A 24913-nucleotide genomic window follows, 5' to 3' on the forward strand; every position below is an offset into this window, starting at 1 on the left:
AGAATGTATTGATTTGGCGTATCTGTACTACAACAAGATGGTTCAAAACAACACACACACACACACACACACACACACACAAAAATGTTTTCTGTGATACATGATGATTCAATCAGTTTAAAATGACAGTGACACACAACTCATTGATCGAATCAGTGTTATTTGTCTTGTTGCCTTGTTGGTGCCGACGACATTTGTGTCTCTCTCATGCACGCACGCACGCACGCACGCACACACACAGCTAGAACAGCCCCGTCTCTCCTCTGAAACAGAAGTGCCGTGTCTCTTTCCACATTACTGCACAAATTGCACAGTTGTCAAATTGCTGCCACAGGTGATTGCCTAAGTCCTCTCTCACCGCATCTATAAACCTATTCTTTGGCCTTCGTCTTTTTTCTCTGTAGCTTCACAGTGTTCTTACTGGCAGGGAGGAGCAAGGTGTGAAACAAACAAGAGGCTCAACGCTCTGAATATCTGACCACAAGAGTGAGGAGCAGGAAACATTGTTGCAGCTGCATCTATATTTAACCCCTGAAAAAGTCAGAAATGTCTATAAGACTATGATTAAACAAGCTATGAGAGCTGGGACTGCTGTGTGTGTGTGCGGGTGCGTGCGTGCGTGTGTGTGTGTGTATGTGTGTGTCACTGCAGAGTGAGAAAGATGCAGTTTAGTTATTACGCATGGTTGGTATATGTGTACTTTTTGCATGTTTTCACACATGTTTTTTCTCTGTAACTTCACAGTGTTCTGACTGGCAGGGAGGAGCAAGGTGTGAAACCAACAAGAGGCTCAACAACGCTCTGAATATCTGACCACGAGAGTGAGGAGCAGGAAACATTGTTGCAGCTGCATTTATATTTAACCCTTAAAGAAGTCATAGTTGTCTATAAGACTACGATGAAACAACACAATATATCAATAATAAATGCAGTGAATTGAACTCCTCCAAACATGTAATCAGTGATAGACTCTAGAAAATATTAAAATCTTAAAACAATTGGGTTCTCTAGACTCTACACAACCCAGTCATTTTAAGATACTGTAATAAAACTCAACAGATTTTCAAGTCAGGTTGCATCATACACATACTGTAAGGATAATCTTCATGCACACACTACAACATTTTAAAATAATTGCACATCAAATGCTACAGGACATAAGATTATTGGGCCTCATGCAGCAATAAGTTCCTAATGTTTCCTCTTACATTTCTTCCTAAGTTAATTCCTAAGTGAAGTCGAGTCAGATTCATGAAACGTTCTTAAAAAATAAAGAAATAGTTATGTGGAGGTACTTCTGAAGTGAACAGCAAATTATTTTATTTAAGTATGTTATTATTTCTCTCACATTAAGATATTTGTAACCAGTTAATACCAACGGTTAAATGGTCAATATTTATTTTTTATTTAACAGTTTCGGTTAAATGGTTAACCATGAGCATTTGGTAAAAGAATTTGTTATAGGCCTGTGACCCCCGACTTCAATTCATTTAACAATTTTGCCCCCCCCCCCTCTAATCTAGTTGAATACCCCTGGTTTATTTAACAATTTTGGCACCCTGTCTAATCTAGTTGAATACCCCTGGTCTAATCGATTATGTCACGTCACTGCATCGATGCATAATCGTGCACAAACCCTATTTTATTCCATTTGTACAGTATCAGAGTTAAATTAGCACTCAGGATTTTACTTTATTTAAGCCATGAAAAATACACCTCGAATAAGGGTTGACTGGTTGCCAATATCTAACGTTACCTCATGTATTTCACGTGATGAAACAATTTTGTGATGCCCCATTCATACAGGTTGATGCTTTTATTCACTGCTTTTAATCATTGCATAAAATAGACACTAACGAGGGTGGCGGACCTTAAGTAAAGCAGCAAGGTGCCCTGTGCGTATTTACGAAAGATTTGGCACAACAAATCAATTAATTGATATGCGCATGTAGCCCCTTTTACCCCTTATGACTTATGGGCAGGGCCCCTAAGTTCTTTTAACTCAAAAGTACCTAGCTTTTTTAAACTTTTAATATAAGCTTGAGTTCCCTTGTTAACTAATTACCATGAAATCACCAGTTTTTAACCTTTTAAGCTTAAACCCTTTTAAACCTTTTCAAATGTACACCTTATCATGTAATCCTTAATTAAGCAAGTAAACAAACAACCAGATGTCTTTTGTAATTTTACTTAAAAATGAATTAAAATAAAATGAAATGAAAGTTATCAACTAGGTTTTTTAGCAATACAGTTGTCTTTCAGGAAAATGCACTGTTCACATAATACAATTCCCCAATACAATAACCTTTGTGTATACAAAGTAATTGAAAACCTTAAACCTTAGACCTCCTATCTAAGCCGGCATATGACAATTAAACAAAACAAAATGAGTACTCAAACCCCCCGTTGCAGGCCTGATACCATAATGTCAAAAAAATGTCTTCACTCCTATGAGCAAAAAAGGGCAGACTTACAGGTCAGGTGAATGGTGGTGGTGTGAGAGGGCTCTGTGTGAGTGTCTGTCTCTGATGCACAGGGGTGATCCACACAAGCAGGTGATCTGTGCACAAGTGGACTTTGGGTGGGCAGAGTCAATCTGATGAGAGGGGCAAATCCCACGTTGCCAGAGGAAGGTTCAGGTTGAGCGTTGCCTGGTAGCTCAACCCGCTATCTGGGATGTCTTGCTTCAGGCGACGTCCTCTTCAGAAGGTTTTAGTAGCTGTATATTGACTGAGTTAGCTAACAGGCTACCTCCTCCCACTATGATGAATACACTGTCCAGCTAGCTTAGCCAACTAGCATCCAAACAGCATGTCATAGTCACAGTGAAGCTGGTAAATGTCAAAATAACTCCTTGTCGAATTCGCTGTACATGAACCAGTCCAACACTTGCAACTCTACTGTACAGATTGCTTTGTCACCAATCTGGTAAATACTTTATACAAAAACATGTGTTACATTCTCTTCATCAAACATTTCTCCTTCCTTCACTCTGTCTGTCTGCTAGACTCCACTCTCCCTCTTGATTACTCATTCCCCACACCTGTGTTCACCTCACACAACCCCCCCCCCCCCCCCCCCCCCCCCCCACACACACACACACGCACACGCACACGCACATGCACACGCACGCGCACACGCACGCACACACACACACACACACACACACACACACACACACACACACACACACACACACACAACTCTTCCCTTCCTTCAATTAAGTAAAATAAAACCCTTTACAGTAACAGGTAGAATAAAACATTACAGATAAATAAAAGGTGAGTATACATTTCTTTTCCTCAACCAGTAAACATGAAATCAAAACTTATATATACCCAACCGGGTTACACGCACTTACATATCCATTCAAGCTAACGACAGTATTGATCTGGATCTAATGTTAATGTTTTTAGTTTTGCTGCTTGGACTGCGATATTTACTGCAATGACACAGGCCTACTGTGTGCAATGAAACCTTACTGAAAGCAGTATTTTAGTGCCTAGAGGGGACTCATCCGTGAGCAGTCTGTTTCTGCAGACCATGATGATGTGTTAAAAAAAGCAGCTGAACCAGTGCCATCTACTGTCCTGTTCTGAATATCTGGTTTCCTCATTTAACATGATCTTTAATCTCATGCAACCCTAAACTGATATCTCAAAACATTTGTTGGTGAGTGAGTGTATGTGCTTGCATGCGTGCGTGTGTGTGTGTGTACGTGCACATTTACCCGCACATGGGCACATGCCATGCGTGCATGCATGCTTGCTTGTATTGTGTGAGTGTGTTGCCTGTGTGAAGTGTAAACTGTCTCTAGAACGGAGACACATAGTCAGGGGATATTAAAAAAATCTTGGAATAAATTCCTTACCAAAAAAATCTTCACCAATGTGTTTGTAAAGGTGTCTAGTAACACATCTCACAAAGACTGAAATGCCCCCCCCCCCCCCTGCTGACTGCTGTTAGAAATGTTTTCAGTTTGATGCTTCTGTTGCTTTTCATCGCATTCCTTCTCTTCACCCAGACATTGGCAAATTATCAACCGTTTCACAAGACAAGGTAACATTGCACCATATGCTAACAACCGCAAAGACCTATAATGGATAGGATGGAACAACTGACCGCCTTGCCCTTTCTGCAATGAAATTATAATCAATAGCCTTAAAATTGTAATTTAAAATGAAACCCTAAGCTTACAGCATATTACTAGTCTAATCAACAAGCTTCGTAAGTCAAAGGGATAAGTTTAAGAATTTGTTTTCAGAAAATGTTGATAGGATTTGTTACAGGATTTCTTTTTCAAGGAACTTCCAATATTGATTTGAATTTATATATTTTTGCTTTGATAATCCAGATGCAAAGTCCTGCGTTGACAGTCACAGCACTGCACAGGTCAGACTGTGCAAACTGTTGACAAAACAACGTCATCCTCCTTTGGATTGTGTTGTCATTATCAGGCTTCTTTGAAGAAAGGAGGTGGGTTGCCTGGCTATGCACTGTACTATAGTACTATGTGTGTATACTTCCCTGTCCATTACGGAGGATATCCATCCAGAGCGCTTGTCCTGCACCCACAACAGCATTTGACATTTCTACATTAGTCCTCTGTCTAGATGGAGTAGCTCCTAGTGTTTGAAATACTGTCCTATATAGCCTCTGTGCTCTGTCTTCAAATAATGGCCATATCCCCCAATGCTGTGTGATTTACTAGGGATGTTGTTTTTGTGCACCAAAACCAAGCCCATCACAGAACGCTACAAATGTATAATACAATTTGGAAACAGTGTTGCGGTGTGCACCTGTCGCTTTTTACTTATTGGACATTTTTATTGTAACTGCACTGCACTGTGCTGTACTGACAGTGTAACTTATAGTACAGAGAGAAAAAGGTATAGAAATATTTGTTTTACTGCAGGATAAAAGGATAAAAGTAAGACACTTATAGATGGTAGGCTAGATAGTAGCACATTATGAACTTGACAGTGCTTAGTGCCAGTTTTTGTGGAGAAAACTCATGTGGAATAATTTCTTTATTCACTGTTAGAGTAAAACCTTATTGTCAGTAATCATGTATACTAGACCACCCGACTAGCATTTGCATGTGATGTGATTTGGGTGTCATTCATCCTTGGTCTTATGATATATGTTCTGACAATCTGAATATTATAGAGTCAGCTCTTCATGCTGGCCTGGTGTTAATTGTTATGAGTTCAGCTTGTAAGAAAGAAACAAGCGCCCCTCCTATGTGTGTAAGGTTGGTCTGGTCTCTCCATACTCCAATACTTGACCACCGACCTTTAATGTATTTCTCCCATGAGCTCAAGTAATAAACTTCTTAGAAATGTCCCTGACTCTGTTTGTCTCAACATCCTGATTAAACCTGACTTCAGTCAGGAACACTCACGTCAAAGTAGATTTAACCATTTATTGCAACAAATGGAATACAGTTAAGCTTGGCGTTATAAAGGCTCCGCTCTTGGATATATTCCCTGCATTTTGTCCAAGCAGCATGCTATAGGCAAAATCAGGGAATGTTAAGCAAATGTCCTGCATGAACTAACGCTATGCTTCATTTCTCTACACTTGCCTTCTTTGGGACGGTGGGAGCCTTTCTGGGAAAGGCTGCCACTGTCCCACAGAGGGAATGCTTCGCCCACGTCTGAGGAGCCCTCCCAGCAGTACTATAAATCATTGTTCTCAAAGTGAAAAAAAAAAAGCAAGTTGTGAGCTTATGGAGCGGCTATTTTGGAAACATTTTGCCTTTGATATTCACAAAATAGGGACACCAGGTTGAAAGTGGTTAATTCAACTGCTATTAAAGTATTCAATCAATCAATCAATCAATCAAACCTTGGGAAGAATCACAAAAGACCCTCTAGGGTGGACAATTTTGACAATACAAATACTACAAAACATCCATGGTGGTTAAGCGACAGTATAATTGTAACGCTACATGTGTCACTGATGATGGCTGTACATCTCACCACTCGTTATAAAACAGTGTATAAAAAGTAATCCATAATTCTAACTTTGTAATTTCAGTGTGTGTGTGTGTGTGTGTGTGTGTGTGTGTGTGTGTGTGTGTGTGTGTGTGTGTGTGTGTGTGTGTGTGTGTGCGTGCGTGCGTGCGTGCGTGCGTGCGTGCGTGCGTGGGTTTCACATGCAGTTGTTATTATATCACAAAATCAAGAGGAAACAACTGCTTAATGTGTGTATTTGAGGTAGGCTATTTACTTATTTGTCAGTGAGTTCAAGTGATCACTGAATCCACAGCCATTGTAAACGATGCATGTATTTCTTCTGTCATTATTGGCTGCTGTTTGCAGACATCTCCTCATGGGGGTGCTGCAGGATAAGCAGATATTGTAATCTAAGGCATCAGGCTACTTTTCCCTTGGTTCTTCAGTTTTTATTGTCATTTATTTTAAGGTGCTGTAGATTCTGATAACATTTAATACAAATATTGCAAGTGCAATTTGTGATTTTTTTTCATGTCATAGTAGGCCTATTCAATTAATGCATACATACACTCCATCTCCTCCTGGCGCCAAAGTATACATTGAACTGAGTCTGATGCTTCAAGACTAGTTCTGATGATGTTCCATGCTGTGTCACAACTAATCAACTTTTTATTTGAAAATGCATTTATGGTATTATTTTAAAGTTCACTTAGCCAAACCACATATTTGATCAACAATGCCCCTGTCAAGTATTTTTCTCACCCCCCAAAAACATCTATAAAGTTTTGTACTAGTAGTTAAGGTGTTTAGCCCCACCCAGAACATCCTGTTTACAGGCTGTTTAAGTCTTGAAACTGGGTGTCAAAATTAGTGACTGATTTCTATATTACCATGCATGTTTAAAGTATTAGAGAAACTAGTTTATTCCAGAATTCTAGAACATCTCAGTGATAAAAATATTATATTGTTGCTGTCAGGCAGAACCCGGATCTCTCCATATTTCAACCTTTTATGTTTTTTTTGTTTTGTTTTTTAGATTAATGCCCGACTTTGTCATACTAGTGTCACATAAAAGTAGCTAAAATAACTGATCTACAAGCTCACAATGAATTGACAATGAGTTTGTAGATCTGCTATTTTGACTAGTTTTGGTGAAAGTGATAGTGGTTAAGTGTGTCTGTGGATTTTATAAATATTGAATTAATGAAAAGTCACAGATCTTGTGAGTAAATAATAACTACACTGGATCCATTGGAACACAGTTTTCTTTCCCCCAGTTCCTGAAAGGTAACAATTTTGGACATAAAAGTTTTTTTCCAGACAGCGGCGATTATGGTTTCGATGGCCCTCTTGCAGTTTATTGATAAAATTACCAATGCAGTAGATTCCAACATAATGTGGGTCAGCTCTCATTTGTCTCATCTTCTGTCTCATCTTTAATTCAAAAAAGGTTTCTTATCTGGAACCATCCGCTGCTTCTGTAAAAAAAAAAAAAAGAAAAAAGAAAAACATTCACATTATCCTATTTATGTACCAGTCAAATTATTTATGTACCAATTATTTTTAATAATTCTGTTTACTTTTAATTTTGATATTCATCAGTATGTTATGTGTCTGAGGACTTTCACATCCCTTATTGTCGTACTACCTTAGACAGTTCTGTTGAAAACATCTCCATCCCTGCTAGTATTTAAAGCAAACTACAAAAGAAAAATCATATCCAAAAGTAGCCAAATAGCTCTGTTAGGTATATAGATACAGATTATATGTAGTTAGGTATGTTGTCTCACTTGATGTATAACCTTTTTGATTTTATTGTGATTCTATAATTATAGACGTTTTCTATAAGGCCTCAGCTGGCTTCTAAACTTCTGCACAATATGTTTATTTATTCTTTGCACACATTAAATTCCAACTCAAAACGTGTTCACTGTTGAGCCCAAACAGTCACAGATTTGAAGACAGGTATTCAACCAACACAATCTTAGGTCACTGAGACTATTTGTACTTGATGTGAATGTGCCGCGGTGTTATCGTTATTACTCAATATATGTCATCAATTGTATACTTTAGTTACACAGCAACAATAGTGCAATAAATGTATAAACAATTACCAATTTCAATGTACAGTAGTAAGTGTAGCAGTAGCAGGGGTACACAGGCAGTTAAATAGCTGGAGAAAAATAATAATAATACAAGCAGAAACTCAGAGAAGGTACACGTTATTTATTCATTGCAGGTTGTAATATTTTTTGGACAGGAAGTTAAGAACAGAAAACGTAAAGTAACTAAATCCCCCTATTGGCTCAAGCTGCCTAATCATTCGATGTACTTCAGTCTGCCACACCCATGTCTCCTAAAGCAGGGGGCACTGACGCAACCCAAGTGACAGGGAAACAGAAAGTTGCATCTTATCACTGTAACGTTTTTGTTGTTGTTGTCACATACACTTACAGTACAGCTGTGGCAACGTTGCAGATAGTAACATTATTTTACTTAAAGGCTCCTCTACAGTGAGATAACAGTCAAAATATAATAAGATCAAAAAGCCATAATAAAAGCAAAATGGCAAAAAATGTACAAATAACAACATAATGTTAATAATGTTGAAAAATAGAATGAAAGTACAATTAAAGCTGCAATCTGTAATTTTAGTAATAATAGAGGTGATGACCTGGCATAATGTAATATAACAGCGACATTACATAACATTACTTAATTGGGCAAGACTGATATCGAACTATTATCACAGAGAGTGTGACAATACTGCCACCCCTATGGAAGCCACCTGGTATGGTATGTCTGTTGTGGAACTCTGGGATGAGAAAAGTGACAACAGGGCCATAGCGGCAAGACAACTGCAGGGTTGACAAGACTGGGAACGGGAGTTAGTCTGTGACTTGTCACATGCAGATGTGCTATTTATATTGTATTAACATATTCTTATCACAGGTTAAAATGACATGTTATCTATTATATTGTATTAACATACTCTTATCACAGGTTAAAATGACATGTTATCTATTAAAATAAGTTGTGTTATGCATTATTCCATATAACATTTTACATGAACAGAAGATTTAAATTTATCCTCCACAGTTAATGATATTCATGAAAGTATCTCACACGCTAAGACAGAATAACAGATTTTTCAAGTTCAAGGTAATATCATCTGACAGATCGCTGGATATTGTTGTGAGCAATTCACAACTGATACAAACTGATCTAAGGAGTAGATTATAGTGAACCTCATTTATCAATGGAACGTAGAAACCAGCTTAAATTAAAGCCCAGGAATCATCTTACGACAGGACTCATGTGTGATTTATCAAAGGGTGGTATCCTGACAATCATAGCGTGAGATAATACTGGGCAGACATAATCTAATGGACCAGGGTTTTGGGGCTCACAAACAAGGACAGGGCCACCCAACCCGGGGCAGGGGGAACCCCCACGAGCCAGGGCAACCACACTCACACACTCAAAAGCAAAGGGTGGTTTGTCCTGGCACACGGCGACGGGGGTCACCACCACCACCGGAGGGCACCATGCCCAGCCCCCAACTCTGGTCCTAACAAAAGAAACAAACAAACATTTACACACTGAATTACAGATAACCATCAACATAGGTCACTTAATATTAGCTGATAGCAATTGGAATCATAACAGGTCACAGAGATGGTTGCTGGAGTAATGGTCCCTCCAGCCAACACTGGATCCAGTTAACTTTCAGCCAAACAGTACTCATTGGAAGACCAGCAGTTTCAACCCAGCCAAAGCAGCAGCGGCGTCAGCAGTGTTGCCAGATTCTGTGAGAGAAACAAGCAACCAGGTCTAGGAAAACCAGCCCAAAAGAAGTGACTATGGGCCACATGAGCACTTTAACATATACATCAGCTATTTGAAAATGGCAGATCTACAAGCTCACAACTAGATCGGCTATTTTCAAATACAATCTTGCGGGGAAATTATAATAAGCAGATCTGGCAACCCTGGCCGTCAGTCACTTATACACACCCCAAGACGGTAGGTCACTGCTAGAACAAAAACAGTTTAAGTTACTCTGGGTGCCACAAGGCCGTGATTAATCAACACTATGAATGGGGAAGAATAGTTAACCTACCTGCCATACATGGCTAGCTAACCCAGACCAAACCCCCAGGTCAGTCCAGGCCATTTCAGTGCACCCGGGTTGTAGCATGCGAGATCTGAAACAAAACAACATCAAGTTCACAATACTCTACAGCTCATGATCGCTTAAACAACAAGAAACAAACACATTGGTGGTAACTGGTGAGAGCCAAAGCACCAGCCCAACAGGTGAGCTTTGACAGGTAACTGGTGAAAGCCAACGCTCCAGCCCAACAGGCGAGCTTTGACAGGTAACTGGTGAAAGCCAACGCTCCAGCCCAACAGGTGAGCTTTGACAGGTAACTGGTGAAAGCCAACGCTCCAGCCCAACAGGTGAGCTTTGACAGGTAACTGGTGAAAGCCAACGCTCCAGCCCAACAGGTTAGCTTTGACAGGTAACTGGTGAAAGCCAACGCTCCAGCCCAACAGGCGAGCTTTGACAGAAGCCATGCTCAGGCTGATTTCCCTGCTGGCTTTATACAGCTGTCTCAATTACAGACAGGTGTCAGTTGTCCCCTTAATAGAGTGGGTGGAGACTATGAGTAGGCCTAGAGGTGGCATAGGAGAGAGAGACTATGTCCACCCTGCTACACCTGCAAGACCTGAGACCAGACGTGAGATTTGAGCGGGCCGTACACTCAGGTCAAAGTGACGATAGATTGATAAATCTCGAAAGTGACTTTGATCTCGACATACGCCAGTTTTTCGGCCTGCGCAAGCTTGATAAATGAGGGCCAGCTCCCTACAGCTCCAGATTCCCCAAAATAACTGGCCTATGACCCACACGCCCAATCCACCACGATCCATGACCCGTCCTCACATCCAATCACCAACCATGGCGAGACATGCTCTGGACAGTGTTGAGTGGACATGCAGTGGACATGCAGTGGACACGTGTGAACAAGTTAACATACTGTAGTTAACTGTCACAGACCATTTTTCTTATATAGTGTTTCTATAACCAATGTCTCAGAGACTTTTTGACATGCTGCTAGTGGAGCCATTAAGCGATATATTAGATTTATTGGAACATAATAATAAAAAATATATACTTATTATTGTCTTTGACAGTGGGGAAAAAAACAGCAATGATGAGGTTTACTCACATTATTTTCCGCTATATCCCTGAGTGATTGGTTTAGGTATATACCTAACCTTAATAATACACACACACAGACTCAAGAATGAGAAATAGGTCAAAAGTCACGTCTCAAATTGTGGTGATGACCTTTGTAGTTAGTCCAGCTAGACATTTCCAGGTAACAAGTTAGCGTGTGATGTAGCAGTTTTGTTACATGGAATACTCACAGACATAGTACACTGCCAGACATATGATCACAGCCGGCAGTATAAAAAACAGAATCTTTAGAATCCACAGCAGTATAGTACACAGCATCCTCAGCATCCACAGCAGCAAATTAAACAGCATGCTCAGGATCCTCAGCAGTATATTACACAGCTTCCACGGCAGTATAATACACAGCATCCCCAGCATCCACAGACACAGAGAAACAACTCTGAAAGGCCATGCTGATTTAGAGTGCTGTCCTGCAACAGAAAGTATAGCTATTACAGTAGGTGTGTAGTGAGAGAAACAAGGCTAAAGGCTCTTGCACACATATTTTTCATATCCGCTCTTTTGTCAGGAATAAGTTCGGAGGAGGACCCAAACGGAGGGGACAGGAGGCAGAAGCAGAACAGATAAAATTAAGTATTTGATTAAAATAACCAAGGCCGTTCCAGAACAGGCAACCATAGGCAAATCACAAAGAACTTTCAGATGGATTACATACAGAGTAAAGACTCACTCAACATGGAATTACGAACTGACAAACACACACTGGAACCGAGTAATAGACAAGGAACTAGAAAAGCTGTTCCTCGGAGCACAGGTCTGGTAGGTTATTGTGGGCCAGCAATCTTCGGAATTCAGAGTAATATGAAAAAATGTGTTTTGCAAAAAAATGGCCTCCTGGTGGTGCTATAATAGGCCAATGTGAAATGGCTGGCATTTCTTCCTCTGCCTTTCATGGCAATCAGACGCTGCGTTCATGGACCCAGCCCCAAACATATGACACCAGTCGGCCTCAAGATGGCGCTATAACAGCCCACTTTACCTTTTGGCCTAAAACTATTGAGCCGTAGTTCAGTTTCCCTGTATTTCTTGGAGTATGATGTGTCTTCCTATATAGGTCGTGTCTAACTAGATTTTCCGCCATTTTGGTTTCAAGACACACTTTTTGCTTCTCCTCCTACAGATTTTGTCCAAAGCAGGGTGCATCCTGAATCACTGTATTAGATTTATGAGCGTGTTTACAAATACATTCACCCATTTCTATTTTTGATGTCAGTGTATTTGTGATGAAGACAGTCACTGACATTCAAAATTACTCTTGAGGTTGATCAGTTGAAGTTCAACACATCAAAATCACATAGCAATGTACAGTTGATTAAAGTGCTACTATTTGTAGTCTTACTTACCGGTGTGTTGCCGTTGTGTCTCTCTTTCCTCCAGGGTAACGTTGAGCTTCTCCTCGTTGCTCTTGTCATGGAGGTCTTGGGTCAGTTTCTGTTGCTCTGTTTTCCTCTCCTCCATCTTGATGCTGTTCTGTCGTTCTTTATCCTCCATGGTAACCTTCAGCTTCTTGCTCTTGTCATGCAGGTCTTGGGTCAGTTTCTGTTGCTCTGTTTTCCTCTCCTCCATCTTGATGCTGTTCTGTCGTTCTTTATCCTCCATGGTAACCTTCAGCTTCTTGACCTTGTCGTGCAGGTCTTGGGTCAGTTTATGTTGCTCTGTTTTCTCTCTTTCCTCAATGGTAACTTTGAGCTTATCTACCTCGTTCTTCATGTCCTGCAGATCTTCCAGATCTTGCCGGACACGAAGATCTTGCTGATCCTTTCTCTTGCTTTCCTCCATCTGTTCTATTGTGTTCTGAATCTCTTTGACGGTGTTCTCTCGTTCTTTCTCCTCCATGGTAACTTTGAGATTCTCAACCTCGTTGTTCTTGTCCTGTAGATCCCGGGTCAGTTCCTGTTGCTTTCTCTTGCTTTCCTCCATCTTTTCCATTGTGTTCTGCAGTTCTCTCTTTGTTTTATCCAGGGTAACATTGAGTGTATTTACGTCTTTCTTCTTGTCCTGCAGACTCTGGGTCAGTTTCTGTTGCTCTGTTTTCTCTCTTTCCTCAATGGTAACTTTGAGCTTATCTACCTCGTTCTTCATGTCCTGCAGAACTTGCAGATGCTGTTCCTTTCTCTTGCTTTCCTCCATCTGTTCTATTGTGTTCTGAATCTCTTTGGCGTCTTTCTCCTTCATGGTAACTTTGAGATTCTCAACCTCGTTGTTCTTGTCCTGTAGATCCCGTGTCATTTGCTGTTGCTTTCTCTTGCTTTCCTCCATCTTTTCCATTGTGTTCTGCAGTTCTCTATTTGTTTTATCCAGGGTAACATTGAGCGTATCTACCTCTTTGTTCTTGTCCTGCAGACTCTGGGTCAGCTGTTCCTCTCTTTTACTCTCCTCCATCACTTTGACAGTGTTCTGTCGTTCTTTCTCCTCCATGGTATCTTTGAGATTCTCAACCTCGTTGCTCTTGTCCTGTAGTTCCCGAGTCATTTGCTGTTGCTTTCTCTTGCTTTCCTCCATCTTTTCCATTGTGTTCTGCAGTTCTCTATTTGTTTTATCCAGGGTAACATTGAGCGTATCTACCTCTTTCTTCTTGTCCTGCAGACTCTGGGTCAGCTTCTGTTGCTCTGTTTTCTCTCTTTCCTCAATGGTAACTTTGAGCTTATCTACCTCGTTCTTCATGTCCTGCAGACCTTGGGTCAGATGCTGTTCCTTTCTCTTGCTTTCCTCCATCTGTTCTATTGTGTTCTCTCGTTCTTTCTCCTCCATGGTAACTTTGAGATTCACAACCTCGTTGTTCTTGTCCTGTAGTTCCCGAGTCATTTGCTGTTGCTTTCTCTTGCTTTCCTCCATCTTTTCCATTGTGTTCTCTAGTTCTCTATTTGTTTTATCCAGGGTAACATTGAGCGTATCTACCTCTTTCTTCTTGTCCTGCAGACTCTGGGTCAGCTTCTGTTGCTCTGTTTTCTCTCTTTCCTCAATGGTAACTTTGAGCTTATCTACCTCGTTCTTCATGTCCTGCAGACCTTGGGTCAGATGCTGTTCCTTTCTCTTGCTTTCCTCCATCTGTTCTCTTGTGTTCTGAATCACTTTGACGCTGTTCTCTCGTTCTTTCTCCTTCATGGTAACTTTGAGATTCTCAACCTCAATGTTCTTGTCCTGTAGCTCCCTAGTCAGTTGTTGTTGCTTTCTCTTGCTCTCCTCCATATCCAGTTCTCTCGCTTTTATAGAACATGCAGACAGAATACATGTACGTTTATATTAACCGCAGATATTTTAACATCTCAATGAATCATCTCTTTCACTTTTATTCACTGTAACAAACATAAGCGCCCAAACCCCTGGTCATTCAGGCCAGTTTCAGCCATTTGTGTGTTGTCACTGTTGTTGTATCCCACTGACTCACCTGCCAGTGAGGAGCCCCCAACGGGAGGACGCAGAGCCTTCGTCCTATTCCTCCCGCCCAACACTCCCTGCTGACAGGTGCCGCCCCAGCCCAGTAGGAATACGTGATATCACTCACCCCGTTCAACAGAACTGAATCCCTTAGCAATGTACAATTGATCAAAGTGTTTATTTATGCGTCTCAACTTGTTTTCTTTTATATTAATACATTATATAAAAGAAAACAAGTTGAGACGCATAAATAAACACTTTGATCAATTGTACATTGCTAATACAATACAATAGTATTGTATTATTATTTTATATAATGCCAGGTGATAGAACACACCCATGCCCTGTATGTCGATCTTGAGCCACCATAGTTTCAAATTCAGCATTTGAACGAACTCTCGCCGGAACGAGATTTACGGTCCAGGTATTTACATTCTCTAGTCTGCCGTGCACTACGCAACTCCACTTATTCTTACCAGCTTTTGCAATGGTTTTATTAGCAAAAAGAGTACATTTGATTCTTGTTTATCAATATTTATTTGGATATAACACGATGTCGCAGTGTGATGGATGGATGAAGAGTTGAAGAAACTATGGCTGTGCTAACTGTGCTACAAATCGACCTAATACTACTGCTGATCAGATAAAAGGATTTCTAGTTTGCAGTGACCATTTTGAACATGACGAGTTCTACCCAAAAGAACCAGAAACAGCTACTGCCTTGCCGAAGAAGAGAGATGGCCTAAGAAAGATTTTAAAAAATGCAGTTCCAAGGACTCCAAAACCAGAGGTAACATTAGCGTAACTTTTTTTAAACAATGTTTGATATTCTTGCTTTACTTGCAACCCATGACGTAGGGGTGAAGGTGAAACTTTTTCAACAACCAACACGGTAGCATTCTCTGAACATTTTGTATACAAATATTTCAAGTTATTATACTGTATGATTCTTTTACACAATAATATAGCCTACTGTATGTGGTTCTATGTCATTGTTATTCCTATTCCTAAAAAATCCAAAAGCTGACAGATCTGGCCCATAATGGTGGTCTCAACCCTTTGTCTGTTGTGATGTTTTTTTCAGTAACAGTTCCCAACCCTTTTGTATAGAGCCATGATACATGACTTCCTCTCCCCCTTCACTCATTTACAGACTTATTATTATTATCCTTGTTGTGGGACAGAAACGTCTTACAGTATCTCCATATTTAAACTTTTTATGTTGTTTTGTAAATTAATGCTCTTCTTCATTATACTACAGGGTCACAAAAAGTAATGAAGATAGCAGATCTACAAGCTCAAAACACGGGACACGTTTTTGAGCTTGAAGATCTGTTATTTTTGCAATTCTTTTATATGAATGTCTCTGAAAAGTAACAGTTTTGGACATGATATATTTATCCATAATCCTCGGCCACAAAGGTCAATATAATACAATAAAACATACTACTGCAATGACACTCAATGCAAATGTTTATATGTTTTGTGCCCATTGGTTATTGAGCGGTTCTAGGTCTATAATTCAGAGATAAAAATAAAATAACCAAATGGAGCCTGAATCAGGATGGAATATGACAAATCAAACAGATCTGTCTTGATTACATGACCCTAGAGATCATGTGTACCGATTTGCGTGAAATTTGGATAATTTGGATTTCTTCCTCGGTATAGTGGGAATGTGCGACAATTTCACGGAAATTGTACACTGTGTTCATGATTTGAGGCATTTTGTTCAAGACGGAGCACTCCTGCAAACTTCGGAGACAAAAATCATCTTTGTGCGCTCCTTTCTTACAAACCTGAGTCTGTGGATCGAATGGCTCAGTCGGTAAAGTGTCTGCCCGTAGTCTGAAGGTCCCCGGTTCGAGTCTTACAGGCTTAATTTAAATTGCATCGCACAAAACATGACCGTAGTAATTAATGCATGTGCAATTTTTAAAGATAACGTGAAATGCTTTTTTGAGAGTGGTTATTTTCAATGTATGATATACTTTGTTGTGACAATAGACGATCTACAATCTCAAAACTTTCCGGGTAGCTACACGTTGTGAGCTTGTAGATCAGCTATTTTCACTAGTTTGGGGCCGTGGGAGACATCAAATTTCTCTTTAGGGTCTCAAGCTAAAAGGTTTGGGAACCACTGATCTAAAGTAATAGTCTCTTTGACCAGTAAGTTCCACCCTTAGATTTTTGAACAATTTGTGCGAAACGTTCTACAAACAACATATGGACCATTATCTAAAATCCCAGTTGAAGAGAAGTTTGTTCGTGAAAAAAATTAAGCCTCCGTGAGCCAATGAATATTGTAGAGTCTACAATACCCATAATCCCTCATATGCTGCTAATCTGTTTCCAATGTTCATTTGGTAGCTGCATAGGTTCCTTTTCTCTCTTCACATCGGGTCTAGCAGTAGTTCAGGTGGTAGTGTCACTGTCTGTAGGTCATAAGGTCCCTGGTTCGAGCCTTACCTTATATTATGCAGGCTTCGTTTAAATTGCCGCGCACAAATCTTGATCGTATTAATTAACTCATTCTCTGTCATTGACGTGGTTGACGGGTTTTTCCCCAAAGCCCACACCGCCATTCACGGGCTTGACGTGTTTTGGTGTTTCAGTGGTTTTCCACTAGACGGTGCTGTTTGCTAACCTGAGAGTCACCATTTGACTCCCAGGGAAGCAAAACAGCAGCAAATCAAGTGATCGTAAAAAAAACTGCCCGTTCACTTCCTTGTTTTCGATGGCTTTTCTCTGCTTTCTGTTGTTTTGGGGGCGAAAACCACCTCTTTGGGGCCAAAACCAACCAAAAACACAGAGGTCAAAGTGTTGTTCGAGACATTTGGACGCTGTTTGTCCAAGATAAACTGTCACACCATCACCTTGCCATCTTCTCTCTCAACCTATGAGCGGGCTATACATGGCCAGCTGTCATCGTCAGAGCTGATGTGGGATAACAACTTCCTTTGTGTATAACTATTGTGATCAGTGATTGTACCATCAGAGAGATATTTTGCTGTGCGGTGCCTCGTGTATTGATTCTCTCTCTTAATACAATGTCAACTTTTTTACTTGAGAACTAGCCTGAGTCGGCTTCATTCCGTCTCATCTTTTTTTACTCTGGGTTTTCAGCTGTTTAACTAGAAAGAGTTTTTATCAAAAGAGAGCAGGATTTTCATTCCCTTATCAGCTCTATCAGCCGATATACAAGTTCACAAGTTTTCGGATAGCAACGCGTTGTGAGCTACACATTGGCTATTTTCACTAGTTTTGGTTCCGAGGAGACATCAAATTTGTCTATTGGTAAATTATTTGTGAACCACTGATCTAGAGTAGTGTTAGTGAAACAGGGGCTTGGTTCATGACTGAAGGCAAGAGTTTATGCTCATCAACAGACACAAGTAGTGCTAAATGACCACCTCAGCTGGGTCAAGCTGAAAAGTACTTTCTTCTGTTGGAATCATTTAAGGTCTTTATTATTATTATTACTATTATTATTATTATTATTATTATTATTATTACTATTATTATTATAAACAGCACCATGACCTCCAATATTGACTTTTGAAAACAAAATGCCGGTGCTACGTAGCTTATTTTATATTTTAGGTTTAAAGAAGAAGGGCACCCCTGAAATCCACGGAAAATGTTGAAATATGAAGCCAACTAACGACATATTGTCGCTATGGTGAAAAATTTATGAGCCAAATTAGAATACTACAATCCATCTGTGTTGTCTAGAAAGATGAAGTGAAACAAATGGCAAACATTTGTCATGATAACAGAATTTGTGACACAAGTTGGACATCTGCATTATAAGCAACACAATAGGCTACAGAGATACATTACAATATCCACATACAACCATTCAGCCCTCTGCTCTGCTGTCCAGAATGCTCATTTGTTAATTGCATGGGCTGCTTTGTCTCAAGTTCAATCTATTCTGTTTCTATGGCTTATTGTGCGTATTGTATTGCCTTTTGCATATTGCCTATTCTATTTAATTCATATTTCCTTGGACCCTGTATCGCTGCTTGCAGCAATATTTTGATATTATTTCTGCTGATAAAACAATTTGACATTGTTGCAAAAGCTGATAAGAATGAATAGCACTCGGTAGACTAGAGAATGTAAACACAGGGACCGGAAATATTGCGCTTTGCAAGACTTCCGGCAAGAGTTTGTGCAAAAGCTGAATTTGATACTAAGGTGGCTCAAGAGAGACATACAGAGCATGGGTGAGTTCTATCATGCAATAATACAAATATATTTAAAATACATTTTGAGTTTGGAGCCGGAACTAGAGAGTCGTCCACTTACTGCTGTGAAAAAAAGCATCTATGATTTAGGGATGTCATAATAGGCAGGTAAAGATCCCAAAATTCTCTTTTAACTGCGCAACATTTTCTGCTCAAAGAACACTTCACTTTGTACTTACAAAATTAATAGAGAGAGGAAACAAAGGAAACAGCCAGATAAGAAGACAGCAATATGAAGTAAGCCTATTGTTATTGTTATTAATATTTAAATTCTCACCAGCCTGAGTGCTTTTAACGACATCATCACACTTCTTCTTCATCTTCCTCAGCTCGTCATCTTTCTGCTTCAGTTGTTGGTATTTTTCTACCAATATTGTATTAACTTCCTCCAGTTGCCCCTGCATCTTTGTTTCTACATTTGTAAAGTAGCTGATTATTTCAGGGATCTTAATGTTGGCCTTTTCTATTTCGAATATTTCTCCCTTCCGCTCCATTTCCTTCCTCTCCATTTCCATCCTTTCCCTCTTCTCCTTCTCTTTTTTTTCTGTTAGCATATTCAGATTTCTCTCAATCTCCTTTCGTGTCTCAGATTCCCTCCTCAGCTCTTGTTCCAGCTCTTTTTTCTTTTCTTCATTGGTCTTCTCCCTCATTTGGTTCTCCAGTTTACATATTTTGTCGTTGATCTTCCTGATGTCTTCCTTGTGCTTTTTGATGGGTCCCTCTATCTCCTCCATAAAGTTCTTAAGCTCTGTCTTATACCTGTCCTTTATCTCTCGCTTCTCTGTGTTTGTCTTCTCCTCCATGTCTTTCAGAATCTTTCCCTCTATCTCACTGATCTTAGTCTGGTTGGTGCTGTAATACTCATGCAGCAGTTCACTAAGGCTAGGGTCCAGCTGAAGAAGGATATCAATAATATCTGAACTTGCCTTGTGTCCCTTTTTCCGCACCATGTCGATAATGTGTCGTGCTTTCTCTGTCCTGAGTCTTTCCCCTCTGGCTGCCTCCATTTCTTCATCATTGATGACATTCTTATCCAGGAGTCCGTCCAGTAGTGTACGCAGGGTGGGCTCTGAGACTCTTTTAATGAACTCTACCCTCACAGACTTCAGCCAATTGTCTGCTTCCTGGATGTCATTTGCAGAAGAACCTTGGAAATGAGGTGAGGGATTAATTAATAGTGGTATGATTATAATACCATATCTAACATTATAACTATGAATTAAGTCAGTAGTGGTATAATAAGTGGTATAATAAGTGGTATAAACAACATAATATAACATTATAACAATTAGAATATATTGTAATGTACTTTCTTTTTTTTTTTACTTTTCAGCATAGTGGTCTCCATCAGAGCTCGGACAAACACCACTAGGCTGAAACATTTTGTTTAACAGTTTGTTAAAGGACGACTTCTCCCATTTTCAACATATCTTCATACAATTGATTCTCACTCATTTTCATGATAAAATGGTACAATAATTTTATACTTGGTTCGTGTCTCATAGGAGAGCTGTGAACACTTCAGATACCTGGCTACCAGTGACATCATTTTTTTTAAAAGAACACCACAATGTTTTATGTTTGATTTGTATTAACGTGAGCGTAATGGCTTCCATTTTAGCATGCTAACTTTCCAGCAATAGAAAGCCTGCAGTTTCTATTAGCTTGGATTCCCCATCGATGATGTCACTGGTAGGCGGGTTTCTGAACTGTCCACAGCGCTCCTCTGAGACACAGAGTAGACAAAAATGGTACCAAATTATCATCAGCATTTAGTGAGGAACAATTGAAGATAGGTTGAAAATGGGTGACATTGTCCTTTAACAATTCCAGAATAAATAAGTAAATTTGAGATTAGTCAACTTTTTTCCTGAAGTGTGTGTGCTAGACCTATATCGTTCACCTTTCGGTATTCAATGTTGGAACTATGTGACTTTGGTTTAGACCACAAACAAAATACTGTGAAGTGCAACCTTTAGAATATCTAACCATATCACTCACACCAGTGGTGGAATGACAATATTGACATATAGGCCGACCAATAAATTGGCCATTTATTTTGCCCCCGTCTTAGGATCATTACGGTAATTTTCGGGTTGCGCCGGCTGCTGATATCGTTTCACGTTTAGGGCTGGGTGGCCCATAAAGTAAAGAGAACTCATGTAATTGGCCTACTGGCTTATCACTCATCTGAAATGACCAATCCTTGAGTAGCACCGGCCCACAGAGCAGATAGACATCACATTAGCCCACTGGCTAGTGGCCCAATAACAGCCTAGTGGCCCAATCACGAGCTACAGTGGCGTGGCCCAAGAGTTCCACCCAATCCTATTACAGCTGATCTAGAAGCCCATAAAGGCCCGTTCATAGTCCCTAGATGGGTCTGAAACGTCCGTCACGGGGTGAGGGATTCCGTCCGTTCTTTACGGACACGGAATAAATACATACAAGTAAAGAAGAACATTAGAAACTTCAAGACAGAACAACAGGACAGAACATCAAGAACATCAGGACAGAATATCAGGAAAATCAGGACAGAACATTACAAAATCAGGACAGAAAAACACCGTAAGCACACACGTCAAATAGAGTGGTACCGCCTGAATACTAGCACACACATGAAATAAAGTAGTACAGTAGTACCAGCACTCATCAAACAGAGTAGGCACCGCATACTCACATGGGTGTGATTTTTGCCATGGTAATGCTGAATCGACATGATGATAGCCTTACAACTGAACAGAATAAAAATAAAGACAGTGATTGCATGAAACTTACTTAGGTCCAGATGGTCTTCTTCAATCTCAGCTACAGGTTCAGGCTCCTGTTTATTAGAAACTGTGCTGGCTGACTCTGGAGAACTCATCTTCCCCTGCAGGCTGAACTCTGAAGACTGGTCTGGAATTAAAGGGATATTTCACTTTCAAAAAAACTTTGGGTCATTTTATCGTCTACTCAGGCTTTTGTGAACCCCCCAGACCGTTTTTTTTGTTGCTTGATTCCGTATTTTTGTTTTTTTTGTTTTTTACTATAATTTTTATCCCACGATTTTGTAACCCATATTTTTTCACCCAGTGCCAATGTAATCCTGGGCGCTACTCTCCCTCTGCCAGCCTAGGGAGAGCCCAAGCTGAAGCTCAGGCCTCCTTCAATGCATGAGGAGCAAGCAGGCCGCTTCTTATCACCCGACAGGGGGGAGGTTTCCTGGTTAGACGTAGCGCGTGGAAGGAACACGTTATTCCAACCAGTTCCTTTCCCCTCCATCAGGCGCCCTGGCTGACCAGGGGGAGGCAGTATAGTGACCAGGATTACTGCATGTTTTTGTGAGGGTATTAACTACCCTAGGAGACACGGGGAGAACATGCAAACTCCACACAGAAAGGCCCTTTCACCAACCCACCTTGGGTTGTGTGTACAGCATGTGTGTGTGTGTGTGTGTGTGTGTGTGTGTGTGTGTGTGTGTGTGTGTGTGTGTGTGTGTGTGTGTGTGTGTGTGTGTGTGTGTGTGTTGGGGCGCGTGTGTGTGTTGGCGACGGGGGACGGCTATGGTCTAGTACAAAATAATTACAATTACAAAAAAAGATCTAGGCTATTGTTCTATTTGAGCATTTTGGTAAAAGTAACTAAAAAGTAATAAGTATATTGCTCTTGCTCAGACAGTAATATGTATATTAAAATTAGATATTACTGTAGATAAGTATGTAATGTATTAAAAATAAAAGTAACTTGCCCAACACCCTTTCTTGAGAATTGGGACAAATCATGTCCTACCAAAACATTTAAAATTATTATTTATTAACACAATAATTTAGAAAAACGTTTGGTGAAAATATATTCTTAAAGGATATATATATATATATATATATATATATATATATATATATATATATATATATACTAGAGTTTCGGGGGGCTACGCCCCCCTCAACCCCAGCCGCGCACGGGGCCCAGCGTGGCCGCGTGTATATTGGGGTACTCAAATTGCTGGAGTAAAACTGTGGAAAAGTTAAAAAAAAAAAAAAAAAAAATTGAAAAAAATATATTTTAGATGTTTGAGGGGGACCCCCGCGGACCCCCTGTGGAGTGTTGGGACGCGCGGGGACCCCCCTGGAACATGGCGGACCCCTTGGGTGTTTTTTTTTTTTTCATGAAGGTGGTTGCTTGTTTCTGGCGCTTGTTTTTAGAGAACCTGGCATGCCAACCTGAACTTGGCAACCCGACTGACATCAGTGCCGCGACATTACAAAGTCTAAACCAGTTGTGCTATAAACACGCCCCCTTCTGTGGTCAACGCGGAAGTGCCTTTTTCAAACAACCGCGGACTCTTTTTTTTCGCCGATAAAGTATAGTTTTGGACCATGACGGAGGCGCGCCGACTCAGCGCAGTCGACTAGCCGACTCAATGGTCTGCTAGTCGACTCAGCGCCGTTCGAGTTGTGTACCGATAGGGACAGAATAGTATATAATGTTTTGGTGAGAGCGTTTGCCCCAACTGTCACTCAAAGTGGCTACTGGCCAATCACAGCGCGTCCTTGCACAAGCGTATTGGCCAATCATGCACAACTGGTTTAGCCTATGGAGTCACGCATCAGTGACGTGTCCTTGGTATTTGTACTTCCGGGTTGCATAATGATGACATCACCCCAGCGCATGCTGGCGGTGGCGTTACACCAGAAATGGTTCCTGGAGAAAATGGTGACCCAAAAAAATTTTTGGAAAAAAAGAAAAAAAACCCCGCATCGGCTGCCTGCTGTTGTGGTGATTAGGTCGTGCGCACGGTAAACGGTACGAAGCTGCCTCCCCTTCCGTTTTGTCCGACATTTGGTGAGTAGAATTAATTATGTTGCGCGGTGGAAAAGGTGTAGTGAGCAATGAGATGTCCCCTACGCGAGGTGTAAATTCAGCGCGGCCGCCGTGGCGAGTCAGTTGGCGACATGTGGTCTGGCGGTGCGTTGTTTATTCGATAACAGAGCTGTGGGGTGTCCGCACCGAGGGTGCGGAAGTCGGTCGCCATTTATATAGTTAGATATATATATATATATGAATTACATAAGATTTATTTAAAAACATGGTCTGGTTTCCTTTTTTTTTTTTTACATCTAAACTAAAACACCCTTGTCTAAGACAAGGATTCACAACTTTTTTTATTTGTTTTGTTAAAAGCATTAAAAACTAGAAAAAGTGCTCCTCGGAGCACAGGTCTCCGCCAGGTCAGGTATGTTATAGTGGCCTCCTGGTGGAGCTATAATAGGCCAATGTGAAAAGGGTGCCATTTCTTTTTTGGCCTTGCATGGCAATAGGACACTGCATTCATGATTTGAGGCATTTTGTTCAAAAAATGTGTTTTGCTAAATTAGACCTGCTGGTGGCGCTATAACAGGCCAATGTTAAAAGGGTAGCATTTGTTCCTCAACACAGTGTGAATGTGCGTGCAAAGTTTGACCGCAATCGGACGCTGGGTTCATGCTTTGCGGCATTTTGTTCAAAACAAGCCACTACTGCAAACTTTAGATGTGAATCTTAGCCAATCGGGATGGAATATGAAAAATTAAACAGATCCGGCTTGATCACATGACTATATAGATCATGTGTACCGATTTACGTGAAATTTGGATAAAATGGGAAGGAGTAATATAAAGAAATATGTTTTACATAAGTCGGCCTCCTGGTGGCGCTATAAAAGGCAGAAGTGAAAAATGCAGGGCAAAGGTTTTTCCTTGACCTCTAGGGAGTGCGCATACAGAGTTTTACACAGATCGGTGCAGTTATAGGTAAAAATACAAATGGGCCTGTTATAGCGCCATCATGAGGCTGATTTGAAATTGTTCAAGTGGCATTTATTCCTCGGCCTAATGGGAATGTGCGTGCAAAATTTCAAGGTAATTGCATGCTGTGTTCATGATTTGTGGCATTTTGTTCAAAACGGAGCACTCCTACAAACTTTGGAAGCCATTTTTAGCCAATCAATATGGAATATGAAAAATCTGAAAGACTGGTTTTGTTTAATGACTATAGTGATACTGTGTACCGATTTGCATGATTTTTGGGCAAAA

The 24913-nt window shown here is 40.4% G+C and overlaps 2 protein-coding genes across 3 annotated transcripts in view; both read right to left on the reverse strand.

Annotated features, from left to right (window-relative positions):
• The window catches only part of LOC311056574 (uncharacterized protein), an 86626-nt gene that overhangs the window by 51328 nt on the left and 10385 nt on the right, over positions 1-24913 (reverse strand). The window lies entirely within an intron of this gene.
• LOC311056577 (uncharacterized protein) overlaps positions 9106-24913 on the reverse strand; it is a 17978-nt gene continuing 2170 nt past the window's right edge. Inside the window, exons 2-9 of the mRNA XM_084073295.1 lie at positions 21639-21758; positions 19138-20007; positions 13602-14432; positions 13087-13322; positions 12573-12624; positions 11400-11639; positions 10084-10168; positions 9106-9769 (exon numbers count right to left, since the gene is read on the reverse strand). Of these exons, the coding sequence (XP_083929421.1) occupies positions 10101-10168; positions 11400-11639; positions 12573-12624; positions 13087-13322; positions 13602-14432; positions 19138-20007; positions 21639-21726 (2385 nt within the window). The 5' untranslated portion in view covers positions 21727-21758 and the 3' untranslated portion in view covers positions 9106-9769; positions 10084-10100. The remainder of the gene's footprint in view (positions 9770-10083; positions 10169-11399; positions 11640-12572; positions 12625-13086; positions 13323-13601; positions 14433-19137; positions 20008-21638; positions 21759-24913) is intronic.

This window comes from Gymnoscopelus microlampas (assembly GCF_963454915.1).
Source record: "Gymnoscopelus microlampas genome assembly, chromosome: 12".
Classification (NCBI taxonomy): Eukaryota; Metazoa; Chordata; class Actinopteri; order Myctophiformes; family Myctophidae; genus Gymnoscopelus; species Gymnoscopelus microlampas.